Below are 20993 nucleotides of genomic sequence, written 5' to 3' on the forward strand. Positions count from 1 at the left end.
TGCAAAAACGAAACGGGGGATTTTGGGACACATGTTTATATGACCTTTTTTTTTTCGGTGTAAGGAATCCATCCCCAAAATTTGTAAAAGTATTTTTTAATCGCCCTGCATGTCAAACTCCTGTCTATGTTTGATCATTATTGAGCTAACTATGAGTATGGCAACACACGGATGTTGATCCACACAGATAACTGTGTTGTCCAAACAACGATAATATTTTGATTGGTACTCTGGGAAGCGCAAAGAAAGAGCATCACAAGCCTTTGCCATCCTATTGGGCTCATGCACAATGTACCAAAGATGAGTAACAGAACTAGAGACATAGCACATCTTAATTAAAAGTTGTCAGTCAGTGCAATGTTATTGTTTGTTGATTAATACCTTCTACTCAAGTGCCTCCCATAGATTTAGCACGATACTTCTAAGGACAAAATTGAAACCAAAGATAGAATTGGTTATTACTAGAGATGTTAGAAAGTGTTTTTTTTTATGATTTGATTTCGTACGCTAGTCTTGACTTGGTGTACTTTGAAATTCTGAGGGCTACTTTCAAGAATCTGGCTTTCACTTTTTCCATTCGTATTAGGTCTTTATAGCTTAACTTTTCCCATGTTATCTCTATTCTGTATGTTAGAATAGGAACGATTTTGGCTTCAAAGAGGGCTGTAGCTGTATCCAAGGAAAGTTTGCTTAATGACTTGATGTCGTAGATGGCTTTGGTTGCGGCAGCTGCTCGTTGTGTTGTGTGAATTCTGAATGAGTGTGCTGTTGTTTGGACCGTTACGCCCAGATATTTGAAGCTGTTCGTAGTTTGTAGAGGTTCATGTTTGAGGTAAATTTTGTCCCTTGCGGATAGGCGTCCTCCTTTCCTGAAGACCATGTGTACGGTCTTTTCTGCGTTTATTTGCAGTCCGTTGTATTCAGCCCATGTTCCTAGAGCATTTATTCCTTTCTGGAGTTCGTTAGTATCGTGAGAACCCATCACCATGTCGTCTGCGTATATATAAATCTTGAAGGACGGAGCGGAAGTTCTTATTGCTTGGACCACGTCATGTGTGGCTACGTTGAACAGAAGGGGACTAAGGGGGTCTCCTTGTAACACTCCGTTCCTCTGTATAATTTCTTGTGAGGTTGTTACGTTGTCTGAAATTATGATGGTGTTTTTACTCAGGATGTTGTGTATCAAGATGCTTAGTTCCTTGTTTTGTTCCACCATCTGTTCTAGTTTGGCGCATGTTAAGGTCCTGTTGAGATTTGCAAGTGATAAAAATCAATGAAGGGCAAAACATGTCTCAAGTGATATCAATAATAAATTCCTAAATTGTATAATTTATATGTATTGAATAGGTGACAAAACAAACCTTTTAGCATCCTACATCCTGTTGAGATTGTCGAACGCTTTTGTAAAATCGACGAATATTGTGTGGAATTTTCCTTTTGGGAATCTTATATCCTCCTCGATGTCGTCTATGAGATTTTTGACTGCATGTAAGGTGCTTCAGCTTTTCCTGAATCCAAATTGTTCCTCTGGGATCTTGTTGTCGATTTCCTCTGTTAGTCTTATCTTCACAAGATTCGTCAGAATTTTGAGAAAGTTGTTCTCTAGTGCGATTCCCCTTTACGAGTTTGGGTCAAATGGCTCTCCTTTTCCCTTGTATATCATTCTGATTTTCGAGGTTTTCCAGCTCACCGGGATTTGTCCTGTATACAGACATAAGTTCATCATGTTTGTGATTACTGGGATTAAAACTTCCGAGGCTGCTTTGATGTGCTCGTTAAATATCCCATCCGGGCCTGCTGCCTTCTTGTTTTTCAATGTTGATATAGTGTTCCTAATTTCCTCTGTTGTAAATCTTCTTATGTTATCGTATTGTCTTGTTATTTCATGAGCTTCATTGACCCTTTGTTGGTTTAGGATGTTCGTGAAGTGAGCCTCCCAGATTGGCATCTCTATTTTCCCCATTGTCTGTGACTGTCGTGGCTTTAGAACAGTGTAGGGGTTTTCTTTTGCTTCCACCATTCTTCTAGCCTCGAGTTCTGTGAAATCGTCTTGTTTCTTCTTTAGAAGGTTTTTATATTCTTTTCTGAGTCTGCTATATGTGATCAGGCCGTCCTGATTTTGAGTGCGTTTGGCCACGTGAAGGGCTGATATGACTCTCTTTCTCTCTGTATAGCATTGTTGATCGAACCATTTCTTTGCCTTTCTCTCGTTTATTGTGGAGGTTGCGGCTTCGATTATGTCTTCTAGCACTGTTGCAGCAGCATCTAGGTCCTTTTCCTGAATCTTGTTTTCAAAGATGGTAAGTTTGTCTCCATTTTCGCGTATTTTATTCACGCCTATCTTTCTGGAGGTTCTTTTCGTTTGGTTTGTTTTCTGTCATGTGTCTGTAGACTCTTTCAATTTGAAAGTAGTTGTCACTGGACAATGTTTCTTTATTGGTGTCACCGCGTCGGAATATAACACCTTATAGTCCGTTACTTCTAGATCGTTGCCTTTGTATAGGATTATGTCTATGGTACTGCTACCATTATGTGCGAAGTATGTGTTGTCTTCTCTCTTACTAACCAGTGTAAATCCCTCTTCAGCCATCATCTGCAGTAGTTCCCTACTTCTGAAATCATATCTAGCCTACAGTTTAGGTCGCCCGCTATAATAATACTTTCTCCCGTGGCCGTCTTTCCTAGAGCAGTCATCGCGATTGCTATGATGTCTTCAATCGGGGTCAGTGGTTCGATGTATAGGCCTACGAAAGTCACTCTCTCGGACTCCATTATTATGGTGTCTTCTTGTTCATAGACGCAAGATGTTCTTCCTACGTTGGTTTGTAGAAACAGGATATTCCTTTTGTAGGTCCTCCCCTTGGTCCTTTTTTTTTTTTTGCAGGAATATTTTTTGAGTAGAAACCGGAGATTTCTATATTGTCCGTTGCGAAAGTCTCTGTCAGGATGAGTATGTCATGGCTTCTTAGGAGCTCGCCTTCAGTTAATTCTAAGGCGCTTTTAAGTCCTTCAGCGTTCCATAGTAGTAGGTTAAGCTTCGAGTTCTGCACCTCTGCTTTGAGGGCGAAAAAACCTGTACCTTCTAATTGTGTGAAATCAATCATAGACCTCTGTATTGATTAATGTATCCTAATAGTGCACAACTTGTGCTCAATAAAGTTTATATATTAATGATTTGATTTAAAATTCAAAAGGTAGTGTTTTGTGTTTTTATTATTTTTTCAGAAAAAATGTTAAAGCGAACCAGTTTGTGCAATAAGTGCATTTTAAAAAGTGAAAAATTAAGAAAAAAAGTAAAAAGGCAAACTATCAGGTAAACCGTTAAACATGCCTATGGAAGAATGAGAAAACACTTATAAGGAGGTCACATTTTTATTTTACATTCACCTCCATGCAGCATTTCGTTAAACACATTTTAAATTAATACAAGTTACCTTTTTCAGTTTTATCCGAATACTGCAGTGAAATCATTGAAAGTAGATCATGGTCAGTGTCTCAGCATTTTCAGCTGTCAGTCATTGCCTCCTATCACTTACTGTGAGACTTATTTTGAAAGCGACCTTTCAGAATCCACGTTTGAACATGGGTACCACACTTATTTTAATGCATCAGTTGTATAGTCTCTGTGAGCAAGCCTTAATCCCATGAGGATCTCTGAAACATTCACATAATTTTCTTGATGCAGTTGGTTCTTGATGGCAGTCAGGTAAATGCTGTGAGACTGCTGAGACTCAATCCTTTTATGAAATGGGACATTCTTCTTAAACTGGAGCAGTTCTGTAGGTGATTCATTCTTAGGTGCATGCCAAGGATCAAACAATTACCCGATGGCTTCTACAATCTTCCTGGCTGGATCCGTGATCCTTAAAGTCCTGACTTCTACTAAAGCTGACTGGGCAACACATGCAAGCTTGGACTTCACCATTATCTGCATTGTTTGAGAAAGCTGTTCCAAATTCTGGAGGATTGTCTGGTTGAATACTCCACCATCACTTAATACCTTGAACTTTACCTTAAAGTCATTTAGCTTCCCAGCAAGTACATGAATTATTGGGTACTTAGATCCCTCCAAGAAATTAAGGAAGTCCATAAGAGAGGCACCAACAACAGAAACATACACTGCTTATAATTTTATAAATTTGTATTGTTGAAATCGATGCTTGTTGGAAAATTTGACTCCAGAATTTGAATCTTACAGTATTTTGAAAAATATACCAGATCTTCCAAATGTGTGACCATATACAGTACATTGCAGCCTTAAATCAGGGATTCCATCTTGTATACACAAGCATTGGGAAAGCTAGAATTTCATCCTCTTCTGTGTTTTCATATTTCTCTTTAAGAAATGCAGTGTAGTTGTTTTTTTCTTTCTCGCATATTTAAAAAGGCATTCTTTGTCTTCACTATACTCATGTACAATTCATCTAGCTCGTTTTCAAATATGCAGCCAACAAGGTTGACTTTATGAGCCCAGCACTGGGCATTACATACTTCTTCAATCAGTGCTTGAAGAGTAGTTACACATTTTGTCATGTAGCATACAGTGTCCGTAACTACTGCCACTACACATTCAGTTTCATAGGAATTTAAAGTGTCTAATAATAGCATTGGCACAATTTGCATTATTGGCAGAATCTAGAACAACAGAGGCAGCCAAATGGGTGTTCATTTCAGTTGATAGTACTGATGGAGAAAATAGGATGTTAAAAATACACCTACCATTCTTCTCAATTGTTTCATCACATAGCAGAAACACATCTTTGTTCTGTAGCTCTTCCTGAATTTCCTCTCTCCTTTCACCGATCACGGGGACGTATTTCTGATGGATCTGATTTGCTTGATGGAAAATTTCCACTTCCGTGAACATGCTTATTAATCCAGCAGGATTGTCTAGCTTCTCTACTGGTATGTTAGCTTTCACGAATGCAGTAGTGGTGTCCAAAACAAACTCTTCTTTCGAATCCTTCACAAGACTAGCAGTTGATAATGTTTCTTTCAATGTTGCCACTCTAGGAATGCTAACTTCAAGACGCAAGGTTTCTCAGCATTTTGTATGCTTCTCCGATTTACAGTATCTGTCTAAAGCACCTTTCGTGCAATAATCTAACCAAAAATAACAATATTTACACACTCCACAAGAAATTATAAATCCTTCATTCTTATATTTCTTGGTCTGTGCGCGGGAGAAACTCCTACCTTCGGCATTTTTAAATCCAATTTTGCTATGCCCAGTGACAAACGCTATTATGGCACGATTAATAGTAGGAGTCACACCCTGGTATAAAGTCGTAACAACATACAACATTTATTTTTGAATTCCTTTCATAATATTTAAATTATGTCACATCTTTACTTACTGCTAAGTTTAAAACTACTGCAACGAACACGTGGTCGCCAACTGATTCACACAAATAACACACCAGCTTTGATGATAATTGTCATTTTGCGCACTTTGTATTAAATTACATAGAATTATCTACTACGAAATACACTAACTACCGATGTAACAAGAGACAATGGTAGTTCCCAATCTGAACAACAATCCCATAACTTTTTGGTGGTAGTCAACCAAATAATCCATATCTAGAGATAATAGTTGTTCACCACCAGCCACACCGCTACCATCCAAGACCGATTCCAATACTCCAAGTCGCCGTATGAGACTATCTACAATACAGTAGAAGTCAGCTGTAGCAAGTACGGCATATAACGAGAACCCTGTTATAACGACAATTTTTCTCTATCCCTTTAAAATTCCTATATTAAACTGTGTAAACTGTGTATTATCCTTCGGTTACAGCGAGAGCCCCATCACTGATGCATACATTAGTACGAGCGATTAAGCGTGCACAATTTTTTCCGTTACCGATATGCATGCACCTAGCAATTATATTGCATGCAATCGATCATCTTCGGTATTGTTTCCTCGTTATGTCCACTAATGAGCTCTCGTCGACATTTGAAGGCGATGTCGGAATAGATTAGTAATACCTGTCGACTGCTGTTCTGTAAAGAAAAATTAAAATGAAAGAGGAGAAAATGTTTTTGTATTAATTGTGTAAATAACATGTTCAGTAGCAATTGTTAATCTAACAAACAAAGAAACATTTAGCCACCTAATCGATTAGGTGGTTAAATATTTCTTTCTTTGATATGGACATGAAGTGGATAGTTTCTAAAGCAGTTGTTAACTTGTTAAAAATAAAGGCTGAAATAAATGATCGCTTAATTTTAATGCTAAATACTGCAATTAAGTAAGAATGGGATACACTTCAAGGTATGGCAGAGTGCGTCATTGATTTCAGAGGTTAGTTTTATATTTTCTTGCATCTGGTTAAATTTCAGGAAGGCTATTATCATGTAAATTTATAACGAGAATGTTGCCATTTCTCTACTGGCGCTTGGAATATGTTATATATATATATGTAACTTTTTTTTTTTAGGTTACAATAAATAGTATTGAATACATGGATACCTTTTAGCTTTTATTTTATATTATATTGCTCTTCAATACGGAATAATAGGGAATTTATTACCTATGAGCAGTTTTTAACTCTTTAGAAATAAAGGCTAAGTACACGATTGTTTAATTTTAATGTTATATACTAAAATTAAGTAAGAATGTGGTACACCTCAAGATATGGCAGAGTGCATCACTCATTCAGAGGATAGTTTATATTTTCTCGTGTGTAGTTAAATTTCGGAAAGCCTGTTCCCATGTAAATTTGTAGCTAGGAGGTTATAATTCCTCTATGTGCGCTTGAAATATATTTTCATGATACATATACGGCTACAGAGGCCTCTGGAGTCATATTATAGTTTTTTCAGAATGAAATTAAACATACACTTTCACGTAGTATCGTATTTCAAAAAATAATAAACAAGTAAGCCGTTGTGTGAATATCATCTGTGAAAATGCAAGTTTTAACAAACTTATTGCCATTTCATACCGATTTTAATGTGTATGGGGTTTTCCCGACTGTTACAAAAAATCCTATATAACGACAATCCGTTATAGCGAGTAAATTTTTCACCATTATGAATTCTCACTGTATATCGTAATATTGATTGCCCCTCGAGAAACAATACAATCGATCATTCTCTAATTTACACCAAACAAATTCGAAGATCGGCTTCTGGACAAGAATGTTTGGAGTGGTGTGGGAAAATATTTATTAAAATGTTTTTATTTCGTAGATTGTAGTGTTATTCACAAAATTTGCATTATTTTGAGATTTAAATTCACTCCTGGACATTCTGAAACATGTAAAAAGTAAGTTAAAATAAAGACATCCTAACCTCTAAGTAGGATTTTTTGTTTTATCTCTAATTAACAAAAATAACAACTCTAGTTATTATATACACCTCACCTGAGATAAAATGAAGCATTAGCCAAAAATATGAAATGTAGAGACAAAGAGATTTTTTTAATATGTACAGCTATGTCCATTGATATTGAATGCAATATATTCTGACTACCTTTAATGAAAGTAAGGACTTAAAAATTAATTTAAAAGGTTTTTGTTTTTCTCAAAAACATTACACATTCAGCACTTTTTTTTTAGAAGTAAAATCCAGAAAAGGTGTAAAAATTACCTCCTTTTGAAGCAGCCACAGACACTTATATACAGTGACTGATATGCTGATTTTTCATTTTATATTGTGTACATTGAAACATACACACACATATATACAAACTTCTTTCTTTTCTTAACAGCTCTGACGGAGACCCAAACAGCAAGTACAACAACTACAACAGCAATTGCAGGCATTCCTTTCTTGCTACCAGAAATAAATGTTGATGAACTGTACAAGAAGCTAGTGGCCAGTGGCATCGTACCACAGACAGATACTGCAACTATAGATGAAAAGAAAGAAGAAGAAAATAATGCTATTAAACCTGTGGACTTCAGTCAGCCAGAAACTCTTAAAGTGTTAGTATTTATCATTCATTAATATGGTAGAATCCTTAATGTGTTAGTATCTATCATTCATTGATGTGGCAGAATTTTGAAATTTAACTGACTTGTCATAGTGTTATTGATTTGTAATTGAATCATAGGAGAACAGAGCAGTTATATTTGACATAAGGAGTGGTATGCTATGTAATCCTTTGCATGTAGTGAGTTCATTGTATCCCCATGTAAAGACTGTACATGCAGGTCTGTATTCTTTTTAAGGTGCCATCTTCTAGAATAATTATTGTTTTAAGAGGCAAAACTTTTAGAGCCCAGATCTGCTTTTAAGATACTTTACCTAACTTCGCCTGATTTTGAGATTTAGATTACCAATCTAGAAGAATGTTCTTACATACTGGAAAATTGTTTTAGCATTCTCTTGTTGATATCTTAGCTGTTTATTGGGGCCTAAACTTTCTTGTACCATATATCCAAGGTAAAATCAAAAGCTGGATTGAAGAAAAGTCTGGTTTTATGCAGAAGAAATGAGACTACTATATACCAACAGGCTCAACCTTCACCTTCATATAAAGATCCTGTGTACCTTTGTGTGCACTGGTTCTTCCTTTAGATCACACAGTCACATGCTCTACCATCAATGAAGGATTTAAGAACACATATTTATGTTGTCATTTTTCTTTAAAAGACGCTTTCTGTAGCGTTTATGCGTTACACTCCTTTCTCGTATATTGGAAGAAATTTGGCAACAAAGCAATGGTCGCATTCTAGTTGTGGACTTCTTCTCTCATTCGGCACCATTCCCACACTTACAGCTGCACAAGGAGGAAAGGGGGTTACGGTGAAATCCACTGACTAAGGTCGCAAAGATTTTGAGACCGGGCAATTCGGCGCTGTAATATGAATCTTCGAGACTGTTAATATTCTTAGGATATAGATTTAAAATGTAATGTAAACATTACATAATATAGTATTGAAATGGCAGAACATTACGGCATAAGTTTAGTTATTATGTAGTTGATATTCTGTCCATTAGTTGGTGACAGGAACAATTTTGTTAACTCTTTAGAGTAGGTGTTGTAAGTTTGAAGAAATTTCCTTTTTTATTTTCCTAGAAAGTTTGTTCCCTTTCTTTGACAAAGAAAATATTTCTCATGATAGAAAATATATGAAACTAGAAACACAATTAATACGAGAAAATGTTTTTCTGAGGTTTCCCATTTTCACAACAAGCAAATGCTGGGGCTGTACCTTAATTCAGGTCAACTTGCCAAAACATGAGGGGAAATAATAAAAATCAAAGAGAGAAATGTTCATGCAGTATTCACTTAAATTGTTTTAGAGTGAAAACCAGTGGTGCAAATGTAGCAAATTTTCCACTGAACCTAGCAAATTTGAGATGTGTTTGGCAGGTGAATTTAAAAAAAAATGTATATTCATGTAGGGAGTTGGTGGTTATTCAACTTCTTTTAGCAGCATAGAAACATTTATTATAAAAGAATTTAGCAGATATTTATTTCTTGCTTGTCGGTTTTCCATACAGTTGTGTTGGCCAGGCTGAAACAAACACAAGTGATAACCGGGAAGTAAACACTTGGTTACGGTTTATTCTGATGTGAGGTTACGGTGCATGTCGCTATTTGATGTGTTCTAGAAAAGGTTTTCGTGACTAATCACGTGTTATTTGTGTGTGATTTGTCACTTACAGTAAGTGAAATTAATCGGGTGAGGTATTTTTGAGATATAAATTACACAAGCCAATTACTTGAAGAGGAATTGGGTTCTCCACGACCAGAACTTTGTGTAACTCAGATGTTTAAGGGGAAAAAATAGAACATATAATAGTAACTTTAAAAGAGCATATAATAGTAACTTTAAAAGAACATGTATGAAAATTGGATTGGATGTGTGATTACAACTAAATATTTTTCTAAAAGAACGTAAACATTGTGCTTCATCTCTTTTGAGCCCCACGAACTGCCACTGATAGTAGCCTACTACTGTATGCCTAAAAACTTGCATGGCAAACAAAAGTGATATCAGGCTTTTGAAAATATAGTGTTTACACACACACTCTCTCTCTCTCTCTCCCTCTCTAATTAATTTGCATGGACAGATAAGATGACAAATGCTGAGGTCTTGCATATTCAAATAAGGTGAAAGAGATCTCTGCTGAAGTTAATATTAAAAAGATGTCTTTCTCTGTGGGGTACAACTTCATACTGTACCATTCTTCATCTATGACGACAATTGTAAAAAGACTATATTTCTGGGAATAGACTTTGGAGAAGACTCGTGATTTCATTATTAAACAGACCTAAGAAGACATTGGAGCTGAAAGCTATGTAGAAGTGATGAGAACAGCCATCAGTCGGGTGCCATAGAACCATTTTGTGGCAACTGGCCAGTCCTTGAACTGAATCTTGTTGATGTTCATGATATCCAAGGAATTTTACATTCATAGTTGGAGGAAGCTCACGAGGACAACAAAGCATTTATTAACATATGCAGCAATCTTCATTGCCAAATGCACAGATATCCTGTATTTTAGGCCATGAAATATGAAATGAAGGTTCATTCTCAGCTATGCTGATTAATTGTTTTCAGTCCCCTAGATTTTCTCCTCAAGACATTCCAAGCAAATTTCAAAATGATGTATCTATAGTCCTCGGGCTCCAATGTGTATCCATTTTCTTTATCGTTTGTAAGTACTTGCCTCTTGATGTAAACTAGCTTGGAACTGACAGGTATTAGCCTGCACATAAGTCTTCTTGAATTTTTTTTATTGTGGCTCAAGTGAGTGAGCGCATGCTTTGCTATGGTAAATTTCACTAGTTGGTTTACACAACAGTGATGCTGTATACCTTCATCTTGGCATTAACTCTGTGTTTATTTGTTCCTATGCACACCTTGCTCAGAAACAAGGGAATGCATATACCCCAAACCTGGTGAAAGATTATTATGGGTCTTAGGTTGAATGTACCTGCTAAGCTATTTTTGTTGTGTTGATGGTGAAGACAGTGCGAGTTCTGTGGCATTTGAGGACTTTCTTCATCCAGTTGGAAGTGGATAGCAAGATACGTATGTAAGTAGTCTTTTATCCTATGGATTGAGTTGTCCTTTTGCTCTGTACAAGGGCTGAGAGATTCTTAGGACAAATTCCCTGCTGTAGCCATACAAGGAAAGATGCTCACTTTACTTAGAGAGTCATCTTCATACATCCTTTTGGTGTGACCTTTGGGAACTAACAAATAACACCAGAATAAAGAAACGCAAGCATTGCTGTCATCTGAACCAATCAGAGAAACATAACATGTACTCACTCACTTGTATCACAAAATAAAATTTGAGGAAACATGTGCTGGCTATCACCCAACATTTCCTTGTTCATTTACATTGTAAGGAAGCTATTGAAATAGAGAAGCATTCCTAAAATTTCAGTCACAAGGAAGAAGGCCTGTGCTTGAAGAGTGATTCCCAGAATTCAGAAAAAAAGTAACAGCTTGGCCCTGGTACCATTTCTTCGAAATTTCTGACTGCACAGTGAATGGTCTCATCTCTACCTATATGAGGGGAGATTACCATATTTACTCATGTATTAGACACCCAGCCCTTCCCCCCCCCCCCCCCCCCCAGCTTTTCAAGACTAGGAAAATGAAAAAAAATAAGTCTTGCATACAAGACCCACCAACGTAATTCATCAAAGAAGAACGACGATTCTGCTTCGAAGCGGGTACAAGCCTTACTGCAGCTCTGATGACGTCGTAAAAATTTGTGAATAGTTTCGTCTGTACAACCCACGCAATGAAAACACTCGTCGAAGTCATACGGTACATTTGTGGTTTGTAATTAAGAAATGTCCGCCTCTCTACCATAGGTCTACTGTAGCCCTGATGGTGTCGCACAAATAGGTGAATAGTTTCGTGTCTGACCCGTGCATTGTAAGCACGCATCATTCATGTATGTGTCTGTGTTTTGTAGTTAAGAATGTCCGCCAGTGTAATGGTTAACACAATTAGCTGCCATTCTCGGGAGCCTGAGTTTGATTTCTGGTACCGTATTGCCAGAGATCTACGAATGGCTGGAAGAATGATATGCGGTAAAAATGATACATGCAAGTCCCTTCCACTGGGGGCCTGTCTATAAAGAGCTGCACCACCTCGAGATGAGGAAACAAGTTTACTTTAGTTAAGAAATATTCACGGTTGTTGCTATTAATATAGCAGGCGAGATCATTATCAAAGTGATTGTTTAACATCTCGTAACTTTGGCCAATATAGGTTTTTTTTTTGGAGAGAAGTAGGTTTAAAACAGGATAAAAACAATCCAGTGATAACTATTGTTTTACTCGCCAATGTACCTCACTAATAATAATGACCAGGCAAATGCGGGGGCTGTACCTTAATTAAGGCCACGTCCACTCCCTTCCCACTCCTAGCCCTTTCCTGTCCCATCGTTGCCATAAGACCTATCTGTGTCGGTGCGACTAGCAAAAAACAAAAACAAAATAGAGATAATATTAATAATAATAATAATAACCTTACGTCCCCAATTAAAGATTTTCGGAGATGCCAAATAAAACATACTATGCGTTAATTTAAAAAAATGGAGACAACGATCATACTAAATTAAACATTATGATAATAAAACACATTACCGCCACACCTGTAGATATCCTTTAAATGTGGTGAACTTACCTCTGCTTTATTTTTAATCTTCCCGTCATAGCATTTCTGGCATTATGCAGGTACTTGATAGCATACCTAACCTAAACAATGCGATATCTCTTATCTCATTTACAGCTGTTTAGGTAAATCTTGATGTGTTAAATGTGGAGAACAAGTGTGAATTATACTTGAAAATAAGGGTTTGGCTTTCAATAGCCACAGTTATGCAAAGAACACTTCCAGTCACTATGTATTACATTCAGAAGTACAACTTGTAACTTATGTTAGTTATCAGCTGGTGGTTTGGCACGCTTGCTGCAGCACATCTTTATTCGGAAGGAGAGGCTTCTGCTACACATACAGTACACAAACTCTCCAGAAACCATTTGGGAATAAGATTCTCACTGTTTGGACTCTATAGTCTGAAACGAAACTATTTTTAAAAGTTTCAAAAAGACGGGACCTCATATGCTCTCGATGCATGGCTGATGAGATGGCAGTGAAGATAATATCACCAGGCGAGTTGGCCATGCGGTTAGGGGCGCGCAGTTGTGAGCTTGCATCCAGGAGATAGTGGGTTCGAACCCCACTGTTGGCAGCCCTAAAGATGTTTTTCCGTGGTTTCCCATTGTCACACCAGGCAAATGCTGGGGCTGTACCTTAATTAAGGCCAAGGCCGCTTCCTTCCCACTTTTTTTTTGCTTTACGTCGCACCGACACAGATAGGTCTTATGGCGACGATGGGACAGGAAAGGGCTAGGAGTGGGAAGAAAGTGGCCGTGGCCTTAATTAAGGTACAGCCCCAGCATTTGCCTGGTGTGAAAACGGGAAACCACGGAAAACCATTTTCAGGGCTGCCGACAGTGGGGGGGGTTTCCCACTTCTAGGCCTTTCCTATCCCATCGTCACCATAAGACCTATCTGTGTCGGTGCGACGTAAAGCAAATAATAATAATAAGAAGATAACGTCATTTGAAATGACGACATGCTAGTAGCAGGGAATTTGGTGACACAAGACGATAATTCAAATGAGAGCAGTGATTAGACTTACTCAGGTTTACTCCGTGGTAGGCCTATTGCTCAACTGACATACACAAATGACTGGCCATTAAGTTCTTTTCTATCAATATTGCATAATGTGATAATGATACCCTTATCCCTTTTCTCTACGGGATCGAGTATGAGGTGAGATGAATTTTCGTAGCGAGATTTTTTTACGATCGTATGCCCTTTCTGATGTCAACCTAATTAGAGGAATTAATGTAATGAAACGAATGACATAATATGGGTAACTAAAACTGACTATATTTACATTATATGTAGGCCTAAAATTCATGTTCACCATTTGTCTTTTTACATTTAGAAATACTGCCTTCCAACAAAAATAGCCAGTATAACTCAAATACATTCGTAAGTTTGTTAAAGAATACATGTATAATTCATAGCTCCTTATAGCCTAGAAGCCATGTGTTCAATACACAAAATTTGAGGTTATTGCATATGTTTTCCACCTCCCTCCCCCGCTCCTACCATCTTTGGCTGTAAAAGTGCAAGAAAAAGGGGTCTTATTTGCAAGTAAATACAGTAATTCCATCTGACTGCCAGACTGTCTTGACAACACCTACTGTATAATACACGAAATATCAACAAACATAAAAAATATGACTACTGCCCAGTAGCCTAGAAGACGATATCTATCTGTTAGATGCTGGCTACGAAAATCTGTATCAGTACAATTGCGTCCTTTATTCAACTGGGCACGTAGGAATGCCTCCAATCTCTAACCAGACTTTTTTTTCCAATCTTAAATTTTCAGATTTTTGAGCTATTGTTGCTAGCAAACTGACATGTAATACAAGTAATTAAAATCATGGTTTTTTTTTAACTCCTTTTTACTTGTACCCACTGTACATCACCATTGCTACAAAATTGACTTGTGCATTAATTTGCTAATGTTCTGTTCTAGTCGCCAGCCAGGATTAGTAGCTGCTCTTTATTCAGGAATCCAGTGCAGCTCATGTGGAGTCAGGTTTCCTCCAGAGCAGACCATGAAATACAGTCAACACTTGGATTGGCATTTCAGACAAAATCGCCGTGATAGAGACAATACTCGTAAGGCTCAAAGTAGAAAGTGGTATTATGACATTTCTGACTGGATCCAATTTGAAGAGATTGAAGACTTGGAGGAAAGAGGTAAGTTTTTTGTATGCTTGTAAGAACCATCTGTAAAGACACCTAACAAATAAAGCAATTAAGCCGCTTTAGTTAGTGTTAGCCATAGTGCCTTTTGATAGTTGTACTACATTTTTTAAATACAATTTTTAATAGCTTGTGCTTGAATTTTATCTCAAATTTTAATTGCAAATTCTTCGTTGAAGTCACTACGATTATAATGTGCCATTACACACACTTTTCATAACAGTAGAGTTTTCATGTGCAGAGGAGTCAACCTCTGAAGTGGGTTATCAGTAATCTCACCATTAACTCTTAGTACACCCCCACCCCTCCCAAAAAAGAAATTTCAAGTTGGATCTAAAGCATGGACTTCCCTCTTGGTAATGACACCCCTTTATCCTTCCCAACAGCGATCTAATCTAAAATATATTATGTTACACGATAAAATTTGCATATTACCTGTTAGTTCTGTGATAAAATGTTCTTTGTAGCTTGTTTCGCTCCCAGCAGCAGCTTTCTATGTAAGTTTTCTTGAAGCATACTTCCCCCTGTGATGACATTTTCATCTTTAGAGCCATAAGCAATTCCAATGTAGATGTACTTAATGTAGGCCTGAATTCTCTCTGATTTTTCTTAATAACACTGAAAACTTTCTATGGGGGAGTTACTGTGAGGTACACTTTAACACTGCAAATACAACCTTACTTAAGGTTGTGTTATTGAAGTATTATTGCAGATCACACTCTTTCTAAAACAAATGTTTTTATTTTGGAGCAGTGGGTTTTGAAACATTATTTTCTGGTCACACTTTTAGACAATGAATTGGAGGTTACACTTGACCAGGTGCGACCGGAACGAATGACTTTGGCCGCCATTTTTAATAAACTTCGACCTACTTGAATGATCGAGTCGAAACTCGAAGGTGCGTGCTTTAAGATGCGGACGCCAGTCCACTTTCTGACAGATTTTAATTTTGTTTCCACTATAAGGAATTTCATGACTTTCCGAATCCATAACCATGCTATCTCAAGACAAATATGTACCGTGCTAGTCCATTTCACATGATTATGTTCCTAATCCAGATACAGGCTACCGAATCACACGACAAATATTTGCTACACTTCACTGTACCACTCAACACAAAATAAATTTTAAACTTCTGAATGGAATGCAAAATACAAGCACAAATAGGCTCACTGTGTTATTCAGCAATATCGCTGCTAACAGGCAAGCATAACTGAACATCCCTGAGCCTAACAGCTTGCTTCCCAAATGTGCAACTTTTCCTATGAAGTTCAGGAATACAAGGCTTTTTCTCATAATCACGCAACTGTGGCGACGGCTCTTACCCGAGTTGGAAATCTCATTTCTTTCACAAGGGATGACAAATAACATTTACCAAGTGGTAATAGTGAAAATTCATGTTGCGATAGGTATGTTTATATACTCCTAATCCGGATATATGCTACTGCATCACACGACAAATATTTGCTACACTTCACTGTACCACTCAACACACAATAAATTTTTAATTTCTGAATGGAATGCGAAATACAAGCACAAATAGGCTCTCTGTGTTATAAAGCAATCTTGCTGTAAACCAGCAAGCAAAACTGAACATTCCTGGGGCTAACAGCTTGTTCCACAAAGGTGAAACTTATCCTGTGAAGTTCAGGAATTTAAGGCCTTTTTCTGTAATCATGCATCTGTGGTGACGATCTTACCCGATTGGAAATCACGTTTCTTTCATATGGGACGGCAGATACGAATTTATGAGTGCTAAGCGGGAAAACGTGCTAATGAGGAAAGTACTGATGAAGTTTCACTTTTTCATTTGTCCACTTCTATTTTAACACGGAATGCCTCGAGTCTTTTGGGTTTTTAATTTGCCTGACTGGTTGAATAATTTGCGATATTACCCCCTGTGGGTGGGGGACGCAGACGAAGAATACACCCACGGTATCTCCTGCCAGTCATAAGAGGCGACTAAAAGGTGCAACTAAGGGATGATCAAATTAGAACCATGAGACTTCTTGTAATTAGTACCATCACGCAGGGAACACCATAGGTCGCATTAACTTGCGCGTGGTAACGCTATGTTAGGTACGCAATAGGTTTGTGATTAGTAGTGACAGTGTGTGAATCGGGTTGTGGGTCCTAATCTGTGATTCATATCCCTATATGAGAGACACCATGGTTCTGCCTTACCTATGCACAGTTCCCACTCTGTGAGGAATACCACGGGATAGTACGATTCCCTGTGGTTAGTCCACTTATGTGAGGTACGCCATAGGTTTGCGTTGCCTTTGCAGGTTTGTGTTGCCTGTAAATAGCGTCACAATGTGCGAAACACCATAGGTCTGTGTTACATGTGCGCATTACACTACCTGTGAATAGTACCATAATGTGTGGAATACCGTGAATCTACGCTACTTTTGATTAGTACCGCAACATGACATATAGCATGGTTCTATTTTCTTAGCGATACATACCATTATGAAGGGCCGATGACCTGGATTTTAGACCCGCTTCGACTATAAGCATAATCGATTCAGCATTGTGCTATAGAAGCAGTCCCTTGGTCAGTAATACTATTGTTTTGTGCCAACTTCTGTGCATGTGAGGCGCTGTGGGTCGGATCCACTGATTGTTTTAAATTCATATCCATCCATCCATTCATTCTTAATCCTCACGCTTTAAATTCTGGTCAGTGGAGGATTTTTAACTTTTAATTTGTCATTTCATTTCGTACTGTTAGGGGCTGATGACCTCGATGTTAGGCCCGTTTAAACAACAAACATCAATCATCATCAATCAATTTGTGATATTTGAAGCCATTTCTTTGCGGTTTTGATTCATTTAATTTATAACTATCATATTTTAGGAGAGAAGTGAGAAATTCGTTAAGATTAGTTCCAAATTTCAATTACTTAAGGATTTTAACAGAACTTAAACATAAATGTTTATACATTTTTGAGTGTGTTTTGATAAAATCGGATGATGTTCCTTCAAGAATGAAAGATTAATGGTTATGAATTTCATGTTTTTGGTCCGTATTGAACTGAGAATAATATATAAGTAATAATAATAACAATGTAAACGTTTCCACCTTTTCAATACTAAAATATATTCACAAAATTATAAATTACACGGTACTAGTTTCGACCCATCTAGGGGTCATCATCAGCCAAAAGTGATCTTTGCTCCAATACGGCTGATGATGACCCCTAGATGGGTTGAAACTAGTACCGTGTAATTTATAATTTTGTGAATATATTTTAGTATTGAAAAGGTGGAAACGTTTACGTTGTTATTATTATTACTTATATAGAATGAAAGATGTCATTCTATTTTTCATTTTATGTCTTTTTCAGGTATAATTCTGTTGCCGTATGTTTTCTTTTTCAGGTAGTTTCTAAATGTATTTATTCATAAATTAGTTTTGACAGACTGAAGAACCTAACAGCTATAAATTAACTGAGTTGAAACTGAAAAGAAATAGCTTCAAATATAAAATTAAAAAATTAAAAATCACATCAGGTCCTCATTGCCTTTCTGGTATCCGCCTCTTCTTGAATTCAACACTCGAAAGGGAGGTAGATTTTGATTGAATAGAACATGGCAGAACGGGTCTGACCAATAGGTCAGTTAGAAGGTCATTAAGTTTCCTCCAAAGATGATGGATGATTAGAGCATCTTGTTTCAGAAATAAAGTTTCAAACTGCTTGATGCTCTAATTTTTATGGTGGCGCTCACTACAAAACATGATTGTCCAATCTTCCCACTGCTTAGGAACTCAATAGGCTGAAGAAGTGGGAGTCAGTGAATACCAACAAATTTTGTAACCTCCTTTGCCACAAATAGCCTGACGAACTTTTAACATGTTTTGCCTTAGAACTTATCAAGATAGTCCGGCACCATGGCTAAATGGTTAGCGTGCTGGCCTTTGGTCACAGGGGTCCCGGGTTCGATTCCCGGCAGGGTCGGGAATTTTAACCTTAATTTGTTAATTTCGCTGGCACGGGGGCTGGCTGTATGTGTCTTCTTCATCATCATTTCATCCTCATCACGACGTGCAGGTCGCCTACGGGAGTCAAATCAAAAGACCTACATCTGGCGAGCCGAACTTGTCCTCGGACACTCCCGGCAATAAAAGCCATACGCCATTTCATTTTTTAATAAAGATAGTAATATAACTGAATCAAAAAGGTCTCTGACTAATAACTACGCCGCTGCTTATTGTGCACAGATGTTGATAAACAGAAACATAAATTTAAGAATGCCTGTCCTTCATAAATACGGCAACACCTTTACTTGCGCCTATCATTTTGTGTGTGCATTGTCAGATTATAAAGAAAAGCAATTTTCCATGGAATGGCTAGAGAAGACAATTCATTATTGATAACAGAGAAAATTCCCTCATCTGTGTCGTCAGTACTCTTAACAATGACAGCAGAAGGGTTGATATTTGGCCCCTCTGAGCATTATAGAAACAACTATAGGATAAAGTTTAACTGTATCTGAATCCATACTACCATCAGTAGCCAAATAAATAAAAGGAATTTTTTGCTAAAGTTCGCTTATTTAATATTTTTGCCTCAGATTGTGTGTATTGAACTAAAGCAGGGGTTTTAGTTTTTGCACAACCATATTTCTGCTACACAGTAAACCTTCGATGCATCATTTTTCAAGGAGGAGGGGTAAAATGATGATGGGTGTAGGAAAATGATAAATACGAGTAACATAAAAAATAGAGGGAAGGCAAAATAATAAAAAACGGGTAATGTATTTGGACATTTTTCATTATGTAAATCTCATAACAATAACAACAATAATGGCATGTGGCCTTCTGAGAGATCTGGTGCAGGTCTTGCGAGTTAACGTGTGATAGGCGACCTACATGTCTATGAAAATGCAGCCCTACCTATGATGAATTCTAATGCTGAAGGTGACCACATGCACGTACACACAGCCTGCAAACAGTCTGAATTAACCAAGGAAAGTTAAAATCCCCAACCCAATCGGGACCCCCTGGACCAAAGGCCAGGATGCGCTAATCATTTAGCCATGGAGCCAGGCATGCTCATACTATACATAATAGCATCAAAATATTGCAACCACGGTATATGCGATGAAAACAAAAAGCATTACTTTTACGCCATCTCGTTTCAATTTTCTTTATATGTTGTAATAATTGAAACCTTTAAGATCAGTTCTCTTATTGCAAATTAATGATATATATGGGTATTACAGCGATAACCTGCATTTTCATAAAGATTCCATAGACCCTTCGCGGATGATAGGTTAGAGATCCAGTACACGCAGCTCAGACGATGTCACAGATGTTAGAATTCAACACTGCGCGTCTCTGACGGTGTCACAGCATGCTATAGGAGGCTGCCAACTCAGAAACTATATTTACAGTCATGGTTAGGTCTGGCTTGTAACAAAGCAAAAAAACGGTCAGCATCCCACACACTCCACAAGGTGCGATACGATTAATCACCCTGTGACTAATTAAAAAGTACCTGACGCACGCCATGACGATTTTAAACTGCCCGATTTTTTTTCATTTTCAACGAAGGTGGCAGCTCTAGCTGACCATTAGCAACACAGAAAATGGTGGCAAATATGAGTTTTACAGTGCCTCCATTTTGTTTCTTGCAAATAAGAATACTTCTAGGGTTCGTTTAGTGGGCCGAGGAGATGTTTTGGCGCCAGGAGGCTCATAATGTGGTTGTGTGTGAATAACCTGCACACTGCACTGCAGCCTACAAGATCCTTGCTCAGGACTAGCAACTCGGAATCGCTCATACATTCTCCCGTAACAGGTTGTCCCTATTCTATGCTAAAGTATTGAGTTGTTGCTTTAAATTCAAAAAACTTTTGAGTGTATTTTTCTTACAAACGATTGCTCAATGTAGGAAAATTGAAGCCGAGGACAAATAGTTCACACACCTTGGCCAAAAGTTCATCCAGTCACTGTTCTCTCCAGCATTTGCTCACCTTCCTGCCGTTACCATACCAAGTGGTCAGAACACATGGCATACTGTGTCCACGTTTGGACATCAGTGAATGCATGTGGCACCCAACATGATGCAATTTTATGTAGATGAAGATCTTCCCTAAAAATTCTGTGTGTGGTTCCTTTTCAATGCCTGTTTTTGCTTGTAACTCGAGTAGTGTCCTCCTCCTGTCCTCATCCATGCTCTGGGTAATTACTGCACATGAGACA

At 37.7% G+C, this 20993-nt stretch overlaps 2 protein-coding genes across 5 annotated transcripts in view; one reads left to right on the plus strand and one right to left on the minus strand.

Annotated features, from left to right (window-relative positions):
- Positions 1-20993, plus strand: part of LOC136866098 (pre-mRNA cleavage complex 2 protein Pcf11) — a 444626-nt gene that overhangs the window by 388360 nt on the left and 35273 nt on the right. For all 4 annotated transcript variants that reach the window (XM_067142769.2, XM_067142771.2, XM_067142770.2 and 1 more), the window contains 2 exons: positions 7718-7934; positions 14550-14776. In XM_067142769.2, coding sequence (XP_066998870.2) covers positions 7718-7934; positions 14550-14776 — 444 coding nt within the window. The remainder of the gene's footprint in view (positions 1-7717; positions 7935-14549; positions 14777-20993) is intronic.
- AsnRS-m (asparagine--tRNA ligase, mitochondrial) overlaps positions 1-20993 on the minus strand; it is a 196657-nt gene that overhangs the window by 2454 nt on the left and 173210 nt on the right. The gene's annotated exons all lie outside the window — the stretch shown is intronic.

This window comes from Anabrus simplex, chromosome 3, assembly GCF_040414725.1.
Source record: "Anabrus simplex isolate iqAnaSimp1 chromosome 3, ASM4041472v1, whole genome shotgun sequence".
Taxonomy (NCBI): domain Eukaryota; kingdom Metazoa; phylum Arthropoda; class Insecta; order Orthoptera; family Tettigoniidae; genus Anabrus; species Anabrus simplex.